A 21,909-nucleotide genomic window follows, 5' to 3' on the forward strand; every position below is an offset into this window, starting at 1 on the left:
TAAATGCAGATGGACAAACCCCATGCTTCATTTCTGACTTTATGTTTTTTTACCCCATATGTAACTCTGTGTTGTTTTTTTATTGCACTACTATGCTTTATCTTGGCCAGGTCGCAGTTGTAAATGAGAACCTGTTCTCAACTGGCTTACCTGGTTAAATAAAGGTGAAAAAAAAAAAAAAAAAAAAAAAAAAAAAAAAAAAAATTGCCACTATGCTGCATCCGTTGGGCTACAGGGGATCATGCTTATTGCTAATAGAACATCTGATAATAGACCAAGAATACAGGATATATGGTTCAATATGTTAAAATCATTTACCATCTGATAATAGACCATGAATACAGGATATATGGTTCAATATGTTAAAATCATTTACCATCTGATATTAGACCATGAATACAGGCTATATGGTTCAATATGTTAAAATCATTTAACATCTGATAATAGACCATGAATATAGGATATATGGTTCAATATGTTAAAATCATTTCACATCTGATAATAGACCATGAATATAGGATATATGGTTCAATATGTTAAAATCATTTAACATCTGATAATAGACCATGAACATAGGATATATGGTTCAATATGTTAAAATCATTTAACATCTGATAATAGACCATGAATATAGGATATATGGTTCAATATGTTAAAATCATTTCACATCTGATAATAGACCATGAATATAGGATATATGGTTCAATATGTTAAAATCATTTAACATCTGATAATAGACCATGAATATAGGATATATGGTTCAATATGTTAAAATCATTTAACATCTGATAATAGACCTGCTGCTACCCGACGACTTTGTGGACGGAAACCAAGAATGGTGAGCGCACATTTGACTCTGTGAAGACGGCTGAAACATACATGAGGAAAGAACTCCCTGACTTGTTCCCGTCTACTACATCAGGAGGAACTGTCTTTTGAACTTGGATACAGTGGATAGTGAACTGTTAGAACATGAGGATACAACCAAATGACTCATAGGATCGGCTGGCTGGCTGGCTAGATGGCTAGCGCCATAATGACAGGCCAGGTAAAGTTGGATCATAGCTAATGTTGACTGGCTGGCTGGCTAGATGGCTAGCGCCATAATGACAGGCCAGGTAAAGTTGGATCATAGCTAATGTTGACTGGCTGGCTGGCTAGATGGCTAGCGCCATAATGACAGGCCAGGTAAAGTTGGATCATAGCTAATGTTGACTGGCTGGCTGGCTAGATGGCTAGCACCATAATGACAGGCCAGGTAAAGTTGGATCATAGCTAATGTTGACTGGCTGGCTGGCTAGATGGCTAGCGCCATAATGACAGGCCAGGAAAGTTGGATCATAGCTAATGTTGACTGGCTGGCTGGCTAGATGGCTAGCGCCATAATGACAGGCCAGGTAAAGTTGGATCATAGCTAATGTTGACTGGCTGGCTGGCTAGATGGCTAGCGCCATAATGACAGGCCAGGTAAAGTTGGATCATAGCTAATGTTGCCTGGCTGGCTGGCTAGATGGCTAGCGCCATAATGACAGGCCAGGTAAAGTTGGATCATAGCTAATGTTGACTGGCTGGCTGGCTAGATGGCTAGCACCATAATGACAGGCCAGGTAAAGTTGGATCATAGCTAATGTTGACTGGCTGGCTAGATGGCTAGCGCCATAATGACAGGCCAGGTAAAGTTGGATCATAGCTAATGTTGACTGCGCTATTTAGCCAGCTCGCTAAGTTTACCAGGGTGTTACTATAGCTACAGCCACACTATGCCAGGTAGTTACATTTTATTTCTGGATACTTTTATTTTACCCATAGAGGTCCAGTCGGGTTTGGTTAAATAGTGATGTGGCTTTTGACTGGGTTTCAAGCCTAACTATGGTGTTTATATTACTTCAGGGAATTTTTAGCTACTATTACGTTTGCTGGCTTGTTTATTGTTATAGATGTATGCTAGCGTTAGTGATACCGAGGCAGGGAGAAGCTACTCACTGGCTGGACACCTAATTGCCAGCTAGCTGATAGCTGTACAGTTGTGTGTGTGTGTGTACATGTGTATATAAATATATATAATGGGGGGTTGGGAGGGTGAACTCAGGAGGATGGTGATTGTGTAACTAATTGTCTCTATTTTATATTTGAGGGATAATAGTTATCGTCTGGTAAAGGTTTTCATTTATTCATCATAGCTTGATGTCTTTTTTCCTGTGCTGCTTGGGTGCGTTGGTTTCACAGCGCAGGTTTCAGGGCGCCTTGGTGCTTTATCTTGGCCAGGTCACAGTTGGAAATGAGAACTAGTTCTCAACTGGCTTCTTACCTGGTTAAATAAAGGTGAAATAAAAATAAAATAAATAAAAATGCTGATTGGTTGACATTTGTGTGTGCGGGTAGGCGCTGTTGGTGACTATGAACACATCAGGAATCGTGGTCGCAGAGAGGCAATGGTCATACACAGGTAGGCAAACAGGCAGGTGAATCAAAACTAGGACTGAAGGCTATAACTGGTTCTCACAAACGAGCTAGGAAAAGTCTTAGTAACTAGTGGTTCTGGTGAAAAATGTCCTTTAAGTATCTCCACAATATCCCCATACGTCTTATTACCTGTTCTGTCTGGCTGTAGCAGGCTGCCTAGTAAATTAGATGTCTTTGGCCCCATTACACTAAAACATGTAGGCACAATGTTGTCCTAATCCATGTCATTTACAAGAACTAAATATTCAAACTGTTCTGTATATGAGCTCCACTGCTCAATACTTTTATCAAATTGTCCAATGTTTCCAACAATTCCAATAATTGTTCATTTCTCAATAAGCTCCTGATTGTCACTCACTTCAATATTGTCCTCAACCAAAGCAATATTTTCCTCAGTCACGTGATCTTCATTCACTTCACTCACTGACGTTTCCTCCTAAATTCGCTCATTTTGCAGATTTAATTAAAAGGTTTGTCTTCACAGTTGAATAAATGTCCTTTCCTTTAATCACTGTATATTCCTCCCTTTTAATCACGTTGTTTTCCCGCTCCGACGTCCGTCTCCAGTCCTTTTCTGACGTCATGACGATGTTAACTCTCTTTCTTAGCTAGCTGGACTATGCACTTGCCTCTGCTAGCAATACACTGTGCTAACATTAGCCTATTCTGGACCACAGAAAATAACAGTTTTAAACAGTTGTAAAACCCCACTTCTTCCAGACAGAATAGTTCCTGTAGATTCAGACTTACTCATCACCAATCTTTTGTTATGTCTCGTGGGTTTCATAACCACGTCTGTATAACAATTCAATAATGATGAGACAGGAGACAGGAATCAGTTCAACCATTTATCTGGAACGTGATCATCTCAACATATACAAACCCCCATGATGCTCTGCAGCACAACCCCAATATACAACAAATACATATATAAGTAAATGGACACTAAACAAAACTCATAGAGGAATTTAAATGTTCAGTTGTAGAAAGTAGGGCCATGGGATAGGGTCAGAAAGGTAAGTATGTTTGATAACTGGTTCCAGAGGTGACATAACAAGCATAAGGTCCATTATAACACAGTGAAGTAGAGGTGGGAGCTAAAAGCAGACATGGACAGTGAGACGGTGTGAGGAGGTCAGGGGTGAAACACTAGATCAGGACAGGTAGAAATGGCAGGGCTGGAAATAGACACAGAGACACATTCTGATCATGGCTCAGACCTGACCTGAGACACCCAAACAGAAGATGCCATAGCAAAGTCCTGTCCAGTAGGCTATATGGGATTTCCTTTCATCAAACTCCAACACATGGAAATGTGTCCAGTGTGTGTGTGTCCAGTGTGTGTGTGTGTGTGTCCAGTGTGTGTGTCCTGTGTGTGTGTGTGTATGTCCAGTGTGTGTGTGTGTCCAGTGTGTGTGTGTGTCCAGTGTGTGTGTGTGTCTGTATGTCCAGTGTGTGTGTCCAGCGTGTGTGTTTGTGTGTGTCCAGTATGTGTGTGTCTCCATTGTGTGTGTGTGTGTCCAGTGTGTGTGTATATGTGTTCAGTGTGTGTGTGTGTGTCTAGTGTATGTATGTGTGTTCAGTGTGTGTGTGTTCAGTCTGTGTGTGTGTCCAGTGTGTGTGTGTGGATGTGTGTCCAGTGTGTTTGTGTGTGTGTGTGTCCAGTGTGTGTGTTTTTGTGTGTGTGTCCAGTGTGTGTGTGAGTGTGTCCAGTGTGTGTGTGTATGTGTTCAGTGTGTGTGTGTGTGTCCAGTGTGTGTTCAGTGTGTGTGTGTTCAGTGTGTGTGTGTGTGTCCAGTGTGTGTGTATGTGTTCAGTGTGTGTGTGTGTCTAGTGTATGTGTGAGTGTGTCCAGTGTGTGTGTGTATGTGTTCAGTGTGTGTGTGTCCAGTGTGTGTGTGTGTGTTCAGTGTGTGTGTGTTCAGTGTGTGTGTGTGTGTGTCCAGTGTTTGTGTCCTGTGTGTGTGTGTGTGTGTGTGTCAGGTGTGTGTGTGTGTGTGTCCAGTGTGTGTGTCCAGTGTGTGTGTGTGTGTGTGTGTCCAGTGTGTGTGTCATGTGTGTGTGTGTGTGTGTGTCAGGTGTGTGTGTCCAGTGTGTATGTGTGTGGGTCGTGTGTGTGTGTCCAGTGTGTATGTGTGTGGGTACAGTGTGAGTGTGTGTGTGTGTGTGTGTGTGTGTCCGGTGTGTGTGAGTCCAGCGTATGTGTGTGTGTCCAGTGTGTGCGTCCAGTGTGTGTGAGTGTGTGTGTGTGTCCAGTGTGTGTGTGTGCGTCCAGTGTGTGTGAGTGTGTGTAAGTGTGTATGTGTGTGTCCAGTGTGTGTGTGTGTGTCCAGTTTGTGTGAGTGTGTGTGTCCAGTGTGTGTGTCCAGTGTGTGTGTGTGTGTCCAGTGTGTGTGAGTGTGTGTGTGTGTGTATGTGTGTGTGTGTGTGTCCTGTGTGTGTGTGTGTGTCAGGTGTGCGTGTGTGTCCAGTGTGTGTGTGTGTGTCCAGTGTGTGTGTGTGTCCAGTGTGTGTGTTTCCTGTATGTTTGTGTGTGTGTCAGGTGTGTGTGTGTCCATTGTGTATGTGTATGTCCTGTGTGTGTGTGTGTGTTTGTGTGTGTGTGTGTGTCAGGTGTGCGTGTGTGTCCAGTGTGTGTGTGTGTGTCCAGTGTGTGTGTGTGTCCAGTGTGTGTGTCCAATTTGTTTGAGTGTGTGTAAGTGTGTATGTGTGTGTGACCAGTGTGTGTGTGTGTGTCCAGTGTGTGTGAGTGTGTGTGTCCAGCGTGTGTGTGTGTGTCCAGTGTGTGTGAGTGTGTGTGTGTGTGTGTGTGTGTGTGTGTGTGTGTGTGTGTGTGTGTGTCGTGTGTGTGTGTGTCCAGTGTGTGTGAGTGTGTGTGTCCAGTGTGTGTGTGTGTCCAGTGTGTGTGTGTGTGTGTGTCCAGTGTGTGTGTGTTTTTGTGTGTGTCCAGTGTGTGTGAGTGTGTGTGTCTAGTGTGTGTGTGTGTCCAGTGTGTGTGTGTGTGTGTGTGTCCAGTGTGAGTGTGTGTGTGTGTGTGTCCAGTGTTTGTGTGTCCAGCGTATGTGTGTGTGTGTCCAGTGTGTGTGTGTGTGTGTGTGTGTCCAGTGTGTGTGAGTGTGTGTCCAGTGTGTGTGTGTCCAGTATGTGTGTGTGTCCAGTGTGTGTGTGTGTGGGTGTGTGTGTCCAGTGTGTGTGAGTGTGTGTGTCCAGTGTGTGTGTGTGTGTGTGTCAAGTGTGTGTGAGTGTGTGTGACCAGTGTGTGTTTTCAGTGTGTGTTTGTGTGTGTGTCCGTCCTGTGTGTGTGTCCTGTGTGTGTGTGTGTGTGTGTCAGGTGTATGTGTGTGTCCTGTGTGTGTGTGTGTGTGTCAGGTGTGTGTGTGTGTGTCCAGTGTGTGTGTGTGTCCTGTGTGTGTGTCCAGTGTGTGTGTGTTTCAGGTGTGTGTGTGTCCAGTGTGTATGTGTATGTCCTGTGTGTGTGTGTCCAGTGTGTATTAGTGTGTGTCCCTTGTGTGTGTGTGTGTGTGTGTGTGTGTGTGTGTGTGTGTGTTTGTCCAGTGTGTGTGTGTGTGTGTGTGTGTGTGTGTGTGTGTCCAGTGTGTGTGTGTCCTCTGTGTGTGTGTGTCCAGTGTGTGTGTGTGTTCAGTGTGTGTGTATGTGTCCAGTGTGTGTGTGTGTCCAGAGTGTGTGTGTGTCCAGTGTGTGGGTGTGTTTGTCCAGTGTGTGTCCAGTGTGTGTGTGTGTGTGATCAGTGTGTGTGTGTGTCCTGTGTGTGTGTGTGTGTGTGTGTGTGTGTGTGTGTTTGTCCGGTGTGTGTGTGTGTTCAGTGTGTTTGTTCAGTGTGTGTGTGTGTGTGTGTGTGTGTGTGTGTCTGTACAGTGTTTGTGTATCAAGTGTGTTTGTGTGTCCAGTGTGTGTCAGTGTGTGTGTCCAGTGTGTGTGTGTGTTCAGTATGTGTTTGTGTGTGTCCAGTGTGTGTGTGTGTCCAGTGTGTGTGTCCAGTGTGTCAGTGTGTGTCCAGTGTGTGTCCAGTGTGTGTGTGTCCTCTGTGTGTGTGTGTGTGTGTACAGTGTGTGTGTGTTCAGTGTGTGTGTCTGTGTCCAGTGTGTGTGTGTGTGTCCAGAGTGTGTGTGTGTGTCCATTGTGTGTGTGTCCAGTGTGTGGGTGTGTTTATCCAGTGTGTGTCCAGTGTGTGTGTGTGTCCAGTGTGTGTGTGTCCAGTGTGTGTGTGTCTGTTCAGTGTGTGTGTGTCCAGTGTGTGTGTCTCCATTGTGTGTGTGTGTTTGTGTCCAGTGTGTGTGTGTGTGTCCAGTGTGAGTGTGTGTGTGTGTGTGTGTCCAGTGTGTGTGTGTGTGTGTGTGTGTGTCCTGTGTGTGTCCAGTATGTGTCCTGTGTGTGTGTGTGTGTCAAGTGTGTATTTAACATAGGGACACCGAGTCCCAAACTATAAACCCTGGATAGAGGGGCTCAGTGAATGTGGAGTGGAATGTGTTCAGGTGGGTCAGTGTGTCAGAGGAGACTCTGTAGAAGGACAGAGTGCCGGCTGGCCAGTCCAGATACACTCCTACTCTGTGGGATCTGGAGGAGGGGACGTCTATGGTAGTGGACTTATTATTGTGCCAGGCAGAGTAACTGTTGCCAGAGCAGATCAGAATCCATGACTTGTCATTACCTCCAATCACACAGTCATTACCCCTTCCTCTCCTGCTGATTCCTTTACAGTGGGGAAAAAAAGTATTTAGTCAGCCACCAATTGTGCAAGTTCTCCCACTTAAAAAGATGAGAGAGGCCTGTAATTTTCATCATAGGTACACGTCAACTATGACAGACAAAATGAGAATTTTTTTTCCAGAAAATCACATTGTAGGATTTTTTATGAATTTATTTGCAAATTATGGTGGAAAATAAGTATTTGGTCAATAACAAAAGTTTCTCAATACTTTGTTATATACCCTTTGTTGGCAATGACACAGGTCAAACGTTTTCTGTAAGTCTTCACAAGGTTTTCACACACTGTTGCTGGTATTTTGGCCCATTCCTCCATGCAGATCTCCTCTAGAGCAGTGATGTTTTGGGGCTGTCGCTGGGCAACACAGACTTTCAACTCCCTCCAAAGATTTTCTATGGGGTTGAGATCAGGAGACTGGCTAGGCCACTCCAGGACCTTGAAATGCTTCTTACGAAGCCACTCCTTCATTGCCCGGGCGGTGTGTTTGGGATCATTGTCATGCTGAAAGACCCAGCCACGTTTCATCTTCAATGCCCTTGCTGATGGAAGGAGGTTTTCACTCAAAATCTCACGATACATGGCCCCATTCATTCGTTCCTTTACACGGATCAGTCGTCCTGGTCCCTTTGCAGAAAAACAGCCCCAAAGCAAAGTTTCCACCCCCATACTTCACAGTAGGTATGGTGTTATTTGGATGCAACTCAGCATTCTTTGTCCTCCAAACACGACGAATTGAGTTTTTACCAAAAAGTTATATTTTGGTTTCATGTGACCATATGATATTCTCCCAATCCTCTTCTGGATCATCCAAATGCACTCTAGCAAACTTCAGACAGGCCTGGACATGTACTGGCTTAAGCAGGCGGACACGTCTTGCACTGCAGGATTTGAGTCCCTGGCGGCGTAGTGTGTTACTGATGGTAGGCTTTGTTACTTTGGTCCCAGCTCTCTGCAGGTCATTCACTAGGTCCCCCCGTGTGGTTCTAGGATTTTTGCTCACCGTTCTTGTGATCATTTTGACCCCACGGGGTGAGATCTTGCGTGGAGCCCCAGATCGAGGGAGATTATCAGTGGTCTTGTATGTCTTCCATTTCCTAATAATTGCTCCCACAGTTGATTTCTTCAAACCAAGCTGCTTACCTATTGCAGATTCAGTCTTCCCAGCCTGGTGCAGGTCTACAATTTTGTTTCTGGTGTCCTTTGTCAGCTCTTTGGTCTTGGCCATAGTGGAGTTTGGAGTGTGACTGTTTGAGGTTGTGGACAGGTGTCTTTTATACTGATAACAAGTTCAAACAGATGCCATTAATACAGGTGACGAGTGGAGGACAGAGGAGCCTCTTAAAGAAGAAGTTACAGGTCTGTGAGAGCCAGAAATCTTGCTTGTTTGTAGGTGACCAAATACTTATTTTCCACCATCATTTGCAAATAAATTCATTAAAAATCCTACAATGTGATTTTCTGGATTTTTTTTCCTCAATTTGTCTTTCATAGTTGACATGTACCTATGATGAAAATTACAGGCCTCTCTCATCTTTTTAAGTGGGAGAACTTGCACAAATAGTGGCTGACTAAATACTTTTTTCCCCCACTGTATATGTCACTCCTATACCAGCCCCACTCCCACTCCACTCTACTTCCCAGTAACAGCGTCCAGTCAGACCCTCTCTACACAGCACCTGTCTCCAGCCCTCAAATCTCTCTGGGTGATCAGGATACGGCTGCTCCTCTGTCCTCCATGTCACCTTTCTGTTCTCCTCAGACAGAGAGAGGTGTCTGTTTACTGTGTTTAGGTCCAGTGTGAGATCACAGACATCTGATGGATGAAACCAGACACAATATTAGAAATCATCATCATTCACATTAGAATGTTAACTCACTTTTCACTAATTCATTTAATGTAGATGTTTCTAGGTATCAAAAGGAGAAGTTAAGGTAACTTGAGACTTGTTGAATGATCATATGTTATACTGTATGGTAATATAAAACACACTTATTCCCATTAATTACACACACACACACACACACACACATCCTGAACACACACACACACACTTATACTGAACACACACACACACACACACACACACACACACACACACACACACACACACACACACACACATTCTGAACACACACACACACACACACACACATTATCAAAGCAATTCTTTGTAAACTTTGGTGTCCCTGATTTGTGCTTCTGTAGAACTACAGCTGATATTTAATATGACCAAGTAAGTAATGATGGTGGTCTTTGACTTTGACTTCACTTGAATTAAGACTTATTCTTAGTCATATTCTTCACAGCAGTCAACACTCACATTTTCTAAGTCCAGGTTTCATTGTGTTCTCTCCACCATGTTCCACACTGTAGCGGTAAGCAGAAGAACAGACAGTCAATGAAGGATACACCTGAACTCACACACACACACACACACACACACACACACACACACACACACACACACACACACACACACACACACACACACACACACACACACACACAGTCAGTATATACATTTGTCCAAGTGTGTGTATGTGTGTGTGTCCTGTGTGTGTCCAGTGTGTTTGTGTCCTGTGTGTGAGTGTGTCCAGTGTGTGTCCAGTGTGTGTCCAGTGTGTGTGTGTGTGTGTGTGTGTGTCCGGTGTCTGTCCAGTGTGTGTGTGTATGTCAAGTGTGTGTGTTTTTGTGTCCAGTATGTGTGTGTGTGTGTGTGTCCAGTGTGTGTGTGTGTGTGTTCAGTGTGTTTGTCCAGTGTGTGTGTGTGTCCAGTGTGTGTGTGTGTGTTAGTGTGTGTGTGTTTGTCCAGTGTGTGAATGTGTGTCCAGTGTGTGTGTATGTCTAGTGTTTGTGTGTGTGTGTGTGTGTGTGTGTGTAGTGTATGTGTGTGTGTCTAGTGTTTGTGTGTGTGTCCAGTGTATGTGTGTGTCCAGTGTTTGTGTTTGTGTGTCCAGTGTGTGTCTGTGTGTCCAGTGTGAGTAAGTATGTGTGTTTGTGTCCTTTGTGTGTATGTGTCCAGTGTGTGTGTTTACAGTGTGTGTGTGTTTGTGTGTGTGTGTGTCCAGTGTGAGTAAGTCTGTGTGTTTGTGTGTGTCCAGTGTGTCCGGTTTGTGTCCAGTGTGTGTGTGTGTGTGTGTGTGTGTGTGTGTGTGTCCAGTGTGTGTGTGTGTGTTTGTGTGTGTCCAGTGTGTGTGTGTGTGTGTGTGTTTGTCCAGTGTGTGTGTATGTGTCCATTGTGTGTGTGTGTCCAGTGTGTGTGTGTGTGTATGTCTAGTGTGTGTGTGTGTGTGTGTCTAGTGTGTGTGTGTGTCCAGTGTGTGTGTGTGCGTCCTTTGTGTGTGTGTGTCCTTTGTGTGTATGTGTCCAGTGTATGTGTTTACAGTGTGTGTGTGTGTGAGTGTGTCCAGTGTGTGTCCAGTGTGTGTCCAGTGTATGTGTGTGTGTCCAGTGTGTGTACTGATACACGTGCACACACACACACACTGGACACACACACAAACACACACACACTGGACAAACACACACACAAACGATACACACACACACACTGGACACACACAGACACACACACACACACAGGACAAACACACACACACACACACACACCGGACACACACACACACTGCACACACACACACACACACACACACACACACACACACACACACACACACACACACACACACACACACACACACACACACATACACACACACACAGACACACACACACATTGGACACAGACACACACACATTGGACACACACACACACACACATTGGACACACACACACACACACACACAGTCAGCATATAACTTGTGTGTGTCCAGTGTGTGTGTGTGTGTGTGTGGGGGGGGGGGGGGGGGTGCGTGTGTGTTTGTGTGTGTGTCCAGTGTGTGTGTTTGTGTGTGTGTTCAGTGTGTGTGTGTGTTTGTCTGTCCAGTGTGTGATTGTGTGTGTGTGTCCAGTGTGAGTGTGTGTGTGTGTGTCCAGTGTGTTTGTGTGTGTGTCCAGTGTGTGTGTGTTTGTCCAGTGTGTGTGTGTGTGTCTAGTGTGAGTGTGTGTGTCCAGTGTGTGTGTGTGTGTCCAGTGTGTGTGTGGGTGTGTGTTCAGTGTGTGAGTGTTTGTGTGTCCAGTGTGTGTGTGTGTGTGTCCAGTGTGTGTGTGTGTGTCCAGTGTGTGTCCAGTGGATGTGTGTTTGTGTCCAGTGTGTGTGTGTGTCCAGTGTGTGTGTGTTTGTGTGTATGTGTGTGTGTGTGTCCAGTGTTAGTGAGTGTGTGTGTGTGTCTAGTGTGAGTGTGTGTGTCCAGTGTGTGTGTGTTTGTCCAGTGTGTGTGTGTTTGTGTGTGTGTGTGTGTGTGTGTGTGTGTGTGTGTGTGTGTGTGTGTGTGTCCAGTGTGAGTGTGTGGGACCAGTGTGTGTGTGTGAGTCAAGTGTGTGTATATGTCCAGTGTGTTTGTGTGTGTGTGTGTGTCCAGTGTGTGTGTGTTTGTCCAGTGTGTGTGTGTGTATCACACACACACATACACACACTGGACACACACTGGACACACAAACTGGACACACACACACACACACACTGGACCCACACACACACAAACACACACACACACTGGACCCACACACACACAAACACTGGACACACACCACACACACACACACACACCACACACACACACAAACTAGAGACACACACACACACACACCACACACACACACACACACACACACACACACACAGTCTTTATATAACTTAGTCCAAGTGGTGGTCAGAATGTTTGTCTTAACTAGCCTGATAACTCCAACATGTCTGATATGAACATTGACATAAACCCTCTACATACTTGAGTTTCTCCAGTCTGCAGTGTGGATCCTCCAGTCCAGCAGAGAGCAGTCTGACTCCTGAGTCTCCTGGGTGATTGTAGCTCAGGTCCAGCTCTCTCAGGTGTGAGGGGTTTGACTTCAGAGCTGAGACCAGAGAAGCACAGCCTTCCTCTGTGACTAGACAGCCTGACAGACTGCAAAGAGTCAAATCATATTAAAACCACACTGCTATTCTTTGGTGGTGAAAATAGTGGCAGTATATTTTTTATACATTTTCATTTATACCAGTGTCCTGAAACCTGCCATATATATATCATTATTAGAAAAAATCATAATATTGTGTGTAGAGAGAAAAATGTTTCATTATTAGAAATGACAAATTATCAAAGTATTGCTTGTAGATAGAAAAATGTATAGTACGAATATTTGAGTAGACTGACCAGAGCAGTTTAAAAAGCAGTATCAGTCAAAAGACAGACAGGGAGGTATCAGATTTAGATTGTATTGAGTATACAGTCCACACCATATCTATTTTGACAGTGAAGATAACATTTTAAATGTAGCTCTGTACTTCAGCATTTTGGGTTTGAGATCAAATGTTTCATATGAGGTGACAGTATATAATGTCACCTTTTATTTGAGGATATTTTAATACATATCTGTTTCACCGTTTAGAAATGAAAGCACTTTATGTATCTAGTCCCCCATTTGAAGAAGTCATAAGTATTCTGACCAATTCACTTATAGTGTATTAAAGTAGTCAAAGTTGAGTATTTGGTCCCAAACTCGTTGGTTGCATTTGCAGTTTGTTTTGGTTGTGTTTTGGGTTATGTTTTGCCCAATAGTAACTGAATGGTGGATGATGACTGGAGTAATTTTCTGTCTAAGTGAGTAGATAACATGTTTCTAAACACTACTAAATTAATCCTGATGATGCCATGATTAACACAAATCATGAATCAGTCATGAAAAATGATGAGTGAGAAATGTACAGAGGCTACAACAAAACATGCTAACCTCTCACCATTACCAATAACAGAGGGGGTATGATCCTTGTTCCTCTGTAACTTTCTCATTCATCATCATTCACGATTCATTCATGATTATTCATAATCATGGTAGCATCCACATGAATGTAGAAGTGTTCAGAAACATCTTCTATTCTTACTGACAATACAAGTGAAGTGACTCCAAAATGACAGGACATTATTCACCATTCAGTTTCTATTGGGAAAAACATAATCCAAAACACAACCAAGACAAACTGCAAATGTATTCAACAAGTTTGTAGATTCACAAGCTTGATGTAATCACTGCAGGTAAGGAATATGGGACCAAATACTAAACTTATGACTACTTTAATACAATATAAGTGAATATGTCCAAATTATTACGACTTCTTCAAATGGGAGAACTAGATACATAAAGTGATTTCATTTCTAAACAGTAAAACAGATATGTATGAAAAACCTCAAATAAAAGGTGACATTCTGTACTGTCACCTCATATGAAACATTCTATCTCAAATCCAAAATGCTGGAGCATAGCGCCAAATTTAAAACTGTAAGCTTCACTGTCCAAACACATATGGTGTGGACTATGTGTGCCTGGTAAACACATGTGGATCTGGTGAACAGTTATCACTTGTTGACCAACTACAGGAATACTGACCTCAGAGTCTCCAGTTTACAGTGGGGATTCCCCAGGACAGCAGAGAGCAGCTTCACTCCTGAATCCTTCAGGTCATTGTTACTCAGATCCAGCTCTCTCAGGTGTGAGGGGTTTGACTTCAGAGCTGAGACCAGAGAAGCACAGCCTTCCTCTGTGACTAGACAGCCTGACAGCCTGCAAAGAGTAAAATCATATTAAAACCACACTGCTATTCTTTGGTGGTGAAAATAGTGGCAGTATATTTTTTCAACACATTCAGGTATATCAGCATCCTGAAACCTGCCATATCTATTCATAAATTAATGTATCATTATGAGAAATGACAAATTATCAAAGTATTGCTTGTAGAGAGAAACATGTATAGTACAAATATTATTTGAGTAGACTGACCAGAGCAGTTTAAAAAGCAGTATCAGTCAAAAGACAGACAGTGAGGTATCAGATTTAGATTGTATTGAGTATACAGTCCACACTATATCAATTTTGACAGTGAAGCTAACATTTTAAATGTGGCTCTATACTCCAGCATTTTGGATTTGAGATCAAATGTTTCATATGAGGTGACAGTATATAATGTCACCTTTTATTTGAGGGTATTTTCATACCTATCTGTTTCACCATTTAAAAATGAAAGCACTTTATGTATCTAGTCCCCCACTTTTGAAGAAGTCATAAGTATTTTGATAAATTCACTCATAGTGTATTAAAGTAGTCAAAAGTTTAGTATTTGGTCCCAAACTCGTTGGTTGCATTTGCAGTTTGTTTTGGTTGTGTTTTGGGTTATGTTTTGCCCGATAGTAACTGAATAGTGGATGATGACTGGAGTAATTTTCTGTCTAAGTGAGTAGATAACATGTTTCTAAACACTACTAACTGAATCCTGATGATGCCATGATTTAGAAAAATCATGAATGAATCATGAATAATAATGAGTGAGGAAGTTATAGAGGCTACAACAAAACATGCTAACCTCTCACCATTACCAATAACAGAGGGGGTATGATCCTTGTTCCTCTGTAACGATCTCATTCATCATCATTCACCATTCATTCATGATTATTCATAATCATGGTAGCATCCACATGAATGTAGAAGTGTTCAGAAACATCTTCTATTCTTACTGACAATACAAGTAAAGTGACTCCAAAATGACAGGACATTATTCACCATTCAGTTTCTATTGGGAAAAACATCATCCAAAACACAACCAAGACAAACTGCAAATGCATTCAACAAGTTTGTAGAATCACAAGCTTGATGTAATCACTGCAGGTAAGGAATATGGTACCAAATACTAAACTTATGACTACTTTAATACAATATAAGTGACTATGTCCAAATTATTACGACTTTTTCAAATGGGAGAACTAGACACATAAAGTGCTTTCATTTCCAAACAGTAACACAGATATGTATGAATACCCTCAAATAAAAGGTGACATTCTGTACTGTTGCCTAATATGAAACATTATATCTCAAATCCAAAATGATGGAGCATAGCACCAAATGTAAAACTGTAAGCTTCACTGTCCAAACACATATGGTGTGGACTATGTGTGCCTGGTAAACACATGTGGATCTGGTGAACAGTTATCACTTGTTGACCAACTACAGGAATACTGACCTCAGAGTCTCCAGTTTACAGTGGGGATTCCCCAGTCCAGCAGAGAGCAGCTTCACTCCTGAATCCTTCAGGTCATTGTTACTCAGGTCCAGCTCTCTCAGGTGTGAGGGGTTTGACTTCAGAGCTGAGACCAGAGAAGCACAGCCTTCCTCTGTGACTAGAAAGCCTGACAGCCTGCAAAGAATCATATTAAAATCACACTGCTCTATTCTTTGGCGGTGAAAATAGTGGCAATATATTTTTTCAACATATTCAGATATATCAGTGTCCTGAAACCTGCCATATCTATTCATAAATTAATGTATCATTATGAGAAATGACAAATTATCAAAGTATTTCTTGTAGAGAGATAAATATAAAAGTACAAATATTTGAGTAGACTGACCAGAGCACTTTAAAAAGCAGTATCAGTCAAAAGACAGACAGTGAGGTATCAGATTTAGATTGTATTGAGTATACAGTCCACACCATATATATTTTGACAGTGAAGCCAACATTTTAAATGTGGCTCTATACTCCAGCTTTTTGGATTTGAGATCAAATGTTTCATATGAGGTGACAGTATATAATGTCACCTTTTATTTGAGGGTATTTTAATACATATCTGTTTCACCGTTTAGAAATGAAAGCACTTTATGTATCTAGTCCCCCTATTTGAAGAAATCATAAGTAGTCTGACCAATTCACTTATAGTGTATTAAAGTAGTCAAAAGTTTAGTATTTGGTCCCAAACTCGTTGGTTGCATTTGCAGTTTGTTTTGGTTGTGTTTTGGGTTATGTTTTGTCCAATAGTAACTGAATGGTGGATGATGACTGGAGTAATTTTCTGTCTAAGTGAGTAGATAACAGGTTTCTAAACACTATTAAATGAATCCTGATGATGACATGAAGAAAAATCATGAATGAATCATGAATAATAATGAGTTAGAAAGTTACAGAGGCTACAACAAAACATGCTAACCTCTCACCATTACCAATAACAGAGGGGGTATGATCCTTGTTCCTCTGTAACTTTCTCATTCATCATCATTCACGATTCATTCATGATTATTCATAATCATGGTAGCATCCACATGAATGTAGAAGTGTTCAGAAACATCTTCTATTCTTACTGACAATACAAGTGAAGTGACTCCAAAATGACAGGACATTATTCACCATTCAGTTTCTATTGGGAAAAACATAATCCAAAACACAACCAAGACAAACTGCAAATGTATTCAACAAGTTTGTAGAATCACAAGCTTGATGTAATCACTGCAGGTAAGGAATATGTGACCAAATACTAAACTTATGACTACTTTAATACAATATGAGTGACTATGTCCAAATTATTACGACTTTTTCAAATGGGAGAACTAGACACATAAAGTGCTTTCATTTCCAAACAGTAACACAGATATGTATGAATACCCTCAAATAAAAGGTGACATTCTGTACTGTTGCCTAATATGAAACATTATATCTCAAATCCAAAATGATGGAGCATAGCACCAAATGTAAAACTGTAAGCTTCACTGTCCAAACACATATGGTGTGGACTATGTGTGCCTGGTAAACACATGTAGATCTGGTGAACAGTTATCACTTGTTGACCAACTACAGGAATACTGACCTCAGAGTCTCCAGTTTACAGTGGGGATTCCCCAGTCTAGCAGAGAGCAGCTTCACTCCTGAATCCTTCAGGTCATTGTTACTCAGATCCAGCTCTCTCAGGTCTGAGGGGTTTGACTTCAGAGCTGAGACCAGAGAAGCACAGCCTTCCTCTGTGACTAGACAGCCTGACAGCCTGCAAAGAGTCAAATCATATTAAAACCACACTGCTATTCTTTGGTGGTGAAAATAGTGGCAATATATTTTTTCAACATATTCAGATATATCAGTGTCCTGAAACCTGCCATATCTATTCATAAATTAATGAATGTTTCATTATTAGAAATGATCATATATTGATTGTAGAGAGAAACATGTATAGTACGAATATTTGAGTAGACTGACCAGAGCAGTTTAAAAAGAAGTATCAGTCAAAAGACAGACAGTGAGGTATCAGATTTAGATTGTATTGAGTATACAGTCCACACCATATCTATTTTAACAGTGAAGATAACATTTTAAATGTGGCTCTATACTCCAGCATTTTGGATTTGAGATCAAATGTTTCATATGAGGTGACAGTATATAATGTCACCTTTTATTTTAGGGTATTTTAATACATATCTGTTTCACCATTTAGAAATGAAAGCTCTTTATGTATCTAGTCCCCCTATTTGAAGAAGTCATAAGTAGTCTGACCAATTCACTTATAGTGTATTAAAGTAGTCAAAAGTTTAGTATTTGGTCCCAAACTCGTTGGTTACATTTGCAGTTTGTTTTGGTTGTGTTTTGGGTTATGTTTTGCCCAATAGTAACTGAATGGTGGATGATGACTGGAGTAATTATCTGTCTAAGTGAGTAGATAACATGTTTCTAAACACTATTAAATTAATCCTGATGATGACATGATTAATAAAAATCATGAATGAATCATGAATAATAATGAGTGAGAAAGTTACAGAGGCTACAACAAAACATGCTAACCTCTCACCATTAACATCAAATAAAAGGTGACATTCTGTTCTGTTGCCTAATAGGAAACATTATATCTCAAATCACACACACAGACACAGACACACACACACACACACACAGTCTTTATATAACTTAGTCCAAGTGGTGGTCAGAATGTTTGTCTTAACTAGCCTGATAACTCCAACATGTCTGATATGAACATTGACATAAACCCTCTACATACTTGAGTTTCTCCAGTTTACAGTGGGGATTCCCCAGGACAGCAGAGAGCAGCTTCACTCCTGAATCCTTCAGGTCATTGTAACTCAGGTCCAGCTCTCTCAGGTGTGAGGGGTTTGACTTCAGAGCTGAGACCAGAGAAGCACAGCCTTCCTCTGTGACTCCACAGCCTGACAGCCTGACAGAAAGATAATCATGATTTCACAAACACACTGTTAATTTAACACCAGTAGTGTAGAAGGACAATGGAAGATTACTGAGTGGCGCAGTGGTTTAAGGCACTGCATCGCAGTGCTAACTGTGCCACTAGAGATCCTGGTTCGAATCCAGGCTCGGCCGCGACCGGGAGAGTCATGGGCAGCGCACAATTGGCCCAGGGTAGGGGAGGGAATGGCCGGCAGGGATGTAGCTCAGTTGATAGAGCATGGCGTTTGCAACGCCAGGGTTGTGGGTTCAATTCCCACGGGGGGCCAGTATAAAAAAAATATGTATTCACTAACTGTAAGTCTCTCTGGATAAGAGCGTCTGCTAAATGACTAAAATGTAAAATGTAAATTTAATCTCTTAAACAACATATAGATTCATCTTCCGTCTCCTAGAATTGTATGGTCATATTGTTACACTAATTGATTCAATATGTTTTTTAATAATACATATATTTCTCTAAACTGAATATTTCTTCCTGATGATTAGTACTTAAATGTCATTTTATGTACTCACAGAGCAGCTCTGGAGGCTTTGACCACTGGCAGCAGCCTCAGAAGACCTTCCTCTGATCTGGAGTATTTCTTCAGGTCAAACACATCCAGCTCCTTTTCTGAAGTCAGCAACACAAAGACCAGAGCTGACCACTGTGCAGGTGACAGTTCTTCTTCTGAGAGACTTCCTGATCTCAGGTAGCTTTGGATCTCCTCCACTAGAGAATGGTCATTCAGTTCATTCAGACAGTGGAACAGATTGATGCACTTCTCTGGAGAGGGATTCTCCCTGATCTTCTCCTTGATGTACTTGACTGTTTCTTCATGGCTCTGTGAGCTGCTTCTTGTCTTTGTCAGGAGACCTTGTAAGTGCTTCTGATTGGACTCCAGTGAGAGGCCCAGAAGGAAGCGGAGGAAAAGGTCCAGGTTTCCTGTCTCACTTTGTAAGGCTTTATCCACAGCACTCTTGTAGAAGGTAACTTTACGCTTGTGTCTGATCCTCACAGAAAAGTTACTTGACGTTGATTGAGGTTTGGCCATTAGATTCTCATTGTTGTTGATGAATGAGAGGAACACATATACAGCAGCCAGAAACTCCTGAATGCTCAGATGCACGAAGCAGTACACCTTGACCTGGTACAGCACACATTCCTCTTTAAAGATCTGTGTGCATAATCCTGAATACACTGAGGCTTCATTGACATCAATGCCAGCCTTTTTCAGGTCTTCTTCATAGAAAATCAGATTGCCCTCAACAAGCTGTTGAAAAGCCAGTTTTCCCAGTGACAGAATGCTCTCTTTATTCCAGTGTGGACCTGTCTCTTCTTTCCCAAGATACTTTTCATTCTTCTGTTTGGTATGAAACTCCACAAGGTGTGAGTACATCTCAGTCAGTGTCTTGGGCATCTCTTCTGTCTTGTCTGTACTCAACATGTGTTCAAGGACTGTTGCATAAATCCAACAGAAGACTGGAATGTGGCACATGATGTGGAGGCTCCTTGATGTCTTTATGTGTGAGATGATTCTGCTGGCCAGGTCCTCATCACTGAATCTCTTCCTGAAGTACTCCTCCTTCTGTGGGTCATTGAACCCTCGTACCTCTGTCACCTGGTCAACACACCCTGAAGGGATCTGATTGGCTGCTGCAGGTCGGGTAGTTACCCAGAGGAGAGCAGAGGGAAGCAGATTTCCCTTGATGAGATTTGTCAGCAGAACATCCACTGAGGTTGACTTTGTGACGTCACAGCATATCTTGTTCTTCTGGAAGTCTAGGGGCAGTTGGCACTCATCCAGACCATCAAAGATGAACAGAACTTTGTACTTGTCGTAGTTGGAGATTCTTGATTCTTTGGTTTCCATTGAGAAGTGATTGAGAAGTTCAATGAAAGTGTGTTTTTCCCCATTCATCAAATTCAGCTCCCGAAAAGGGAATGAAAATACAAATTGGACATCCTGATTTGCTATTTCTTCAGCCCAGTCTAGAATGAATTTCTGCACAGAGACTGTTTTTCCAATGCCAGCGACTCCCTTTGTCAGCACAGTTCTGATAAGTTTGTCTTGTCCAGTTAAGGGTCTGAAGATGTCGTTACATTTGATTGCAGTCTCTGGTCTTGCTTGTTTCCTGGTTGTTGTCTCAATCTGTCTCAGCTCATGTTCATTATTGACCTCTCCTGTTCCACCCTCTGTGATGTAGAGCTCTGTGTAGATCTTATTGAGAAGTGTTGGGTTTCCTTGTTTAGCGATCCCCTCAAATACACATTGAAACTTCTTCTTTAGATTAGATTTGAGTTCACGTTGGCAAATCACAGCAAGCTCATCTGAATGAAGAAATAACACAGAGGATATTAATATTACGTCTGTTTTAATGCCTACACTATTGTAGGACTGTTATAACATTTTAAATTATAATAATGTATTCTCTTTACTGACAGTATAAATCTGTAAATGTTATCATAATGCATTCCACACTTTTGTGACTGATTTATATCATTATTCGTATTATTGATGGTATTATTAATGTTCTCTCTCTCTCTCTCTCTCTCTCTCTCTCTCTCTCTCTCTCTCTCTCTCTCTGTCTCTCCTCTTCTCTCTGTCTAAATTAATCACCACAACACATCCCTGCTGCTACTTGATGAGGTCACTAGGTGTTGTGTTAAGGCTGCTACAATATCATTTAGTTACACAGCTACTTTAGCTGTACTTTAGCTACAGCTTTTAAATGTTCTAAAACAGCATTCAACATGAGGCAGACAGCTCTTACTTTTCTCCAGTGTGTCAGCAAGCTCCTTCTGGTTCATTTTCCTCAGGACGTGCAGTGTGATCTTCAGAGCCCCCTCTCTGGCACTGCTCTCCTGCTTCTCATATTCAGCATCCACCACTTCCTTATCCTGCTTCTGACTCTCAAAGCCTTCTGGGAGTTCTGGACTAAGAATCCTCTTGAACATCTTCAGCTCGTTCTTCACAAATGTCATAATATTCTCTTCAAGCAACTGAAATAAATCAAGTAAATAAGTTAAGCAAGAGACAAAATGCTTTCTCATTAAGACATTAATGAATGATTGACAGATCAACTTTACTTGAGGTAAACAAAAACAAATGTACATAACAGGACCACATACACTGAATATGGAGGCCAGGTCTGTTTGATGACTCTGGGAAGACTGACCACTGAGAATCTCTGACTCTGATCTCTCCTGTTGGTTTCTGGGGACAAAACATGAGATTACATCTCCTCATCCAGGGAGTGCACAAACACACACACACACACACACACACACACACACACACACACACACACACACAGGGAGGGAATGTAGTGTTTGTTTAATATTGCTTCAGGACTATGAAAATGGAAAAAATAATTAGCCTATGGATTATGAAAACAACAAAAATAAATGGTAAAATGGGAGAGGAGAAATGACTAGAGACAGTGTTGTTTAACTCACTGACCATGACCCATGAGTTCTTCTTACCTTTGTTCACTAGAAAAGTCTCCCTCTCTGAACATTATAGGATGACCCATAGACCAGTCACTCTTCATGGACACACAGCTGGGTACAGGGGAGGATGGTCTCTCCTGCTTGATTGGGCTTCAACACAACAGAGATAAAC

General features: G+C 42.0%; 3 protein-coding genes across 3 annotated transcripts in view; 1 reads left to right on the forward strand and 2 right to left on the reverse strand.

The window, feature by feature from the left end:
* Positions 1-21,909, reverse strand: part of LOC311142138 (uncharacterized protein) — a 54,381-nt gene that overhangs the window by 13,656 nt on the left and 18,816 nt on the right. The window lies entirely within an intron of this gene.
* LOC311099220 (uncharacterized protein) lies at positions 2,398-7,092 on the forward strand (the record flags this gene model as incomplete). Its single annotated transcript, XM_084139901.1, has 4 exons — positions 2,398-2,446; positions 5,720-5,773; positions 5,833-6,806; positions 7,084-7,092. 4 exons carry the CDS (start codon positions 2,398-2,400, stop codon positions 7,090-7,092), a joined length of 1,086 nt encoding a protein of 361 aa, XP_083996027.1.
* On the reverse strand, positions 15,977-21,881 carry LOC311099230 (NLR family CARD domain-containing protein 3-like; the record flags this gene model as incomplete). Its single annotated transcript, XM_084139914.1, has 6 exons — positions 21,771-21,881; positions 21,417-21,501; positions 21,059-21,287; positions 18,821-20,615; positions 18,124-18,278; positions 15,977-15,987 (listed from the first exon to the last, which is right to left on the reverse strand). Exons 1-6 carry the CDS (start codon positions 21,836-21,838, stop codon positions 15,977-15,979), a joined length of 2,343 nt encoding a protein of 780 aa, XP_083996040.1. The 5' UTR covers positions 21,839-21,881.

Source organism: Coregonus lavaretus, assembly GCF_964263955.1.
Source record: "Coregonus lavaretus genome assembly, chromosome: 2".
NCBI lineage: Eukaryota > Metazoa > Chordata > Actinopteri > Salmoniformes > Salmonidae > Coregonus > Coregonus lavaretus.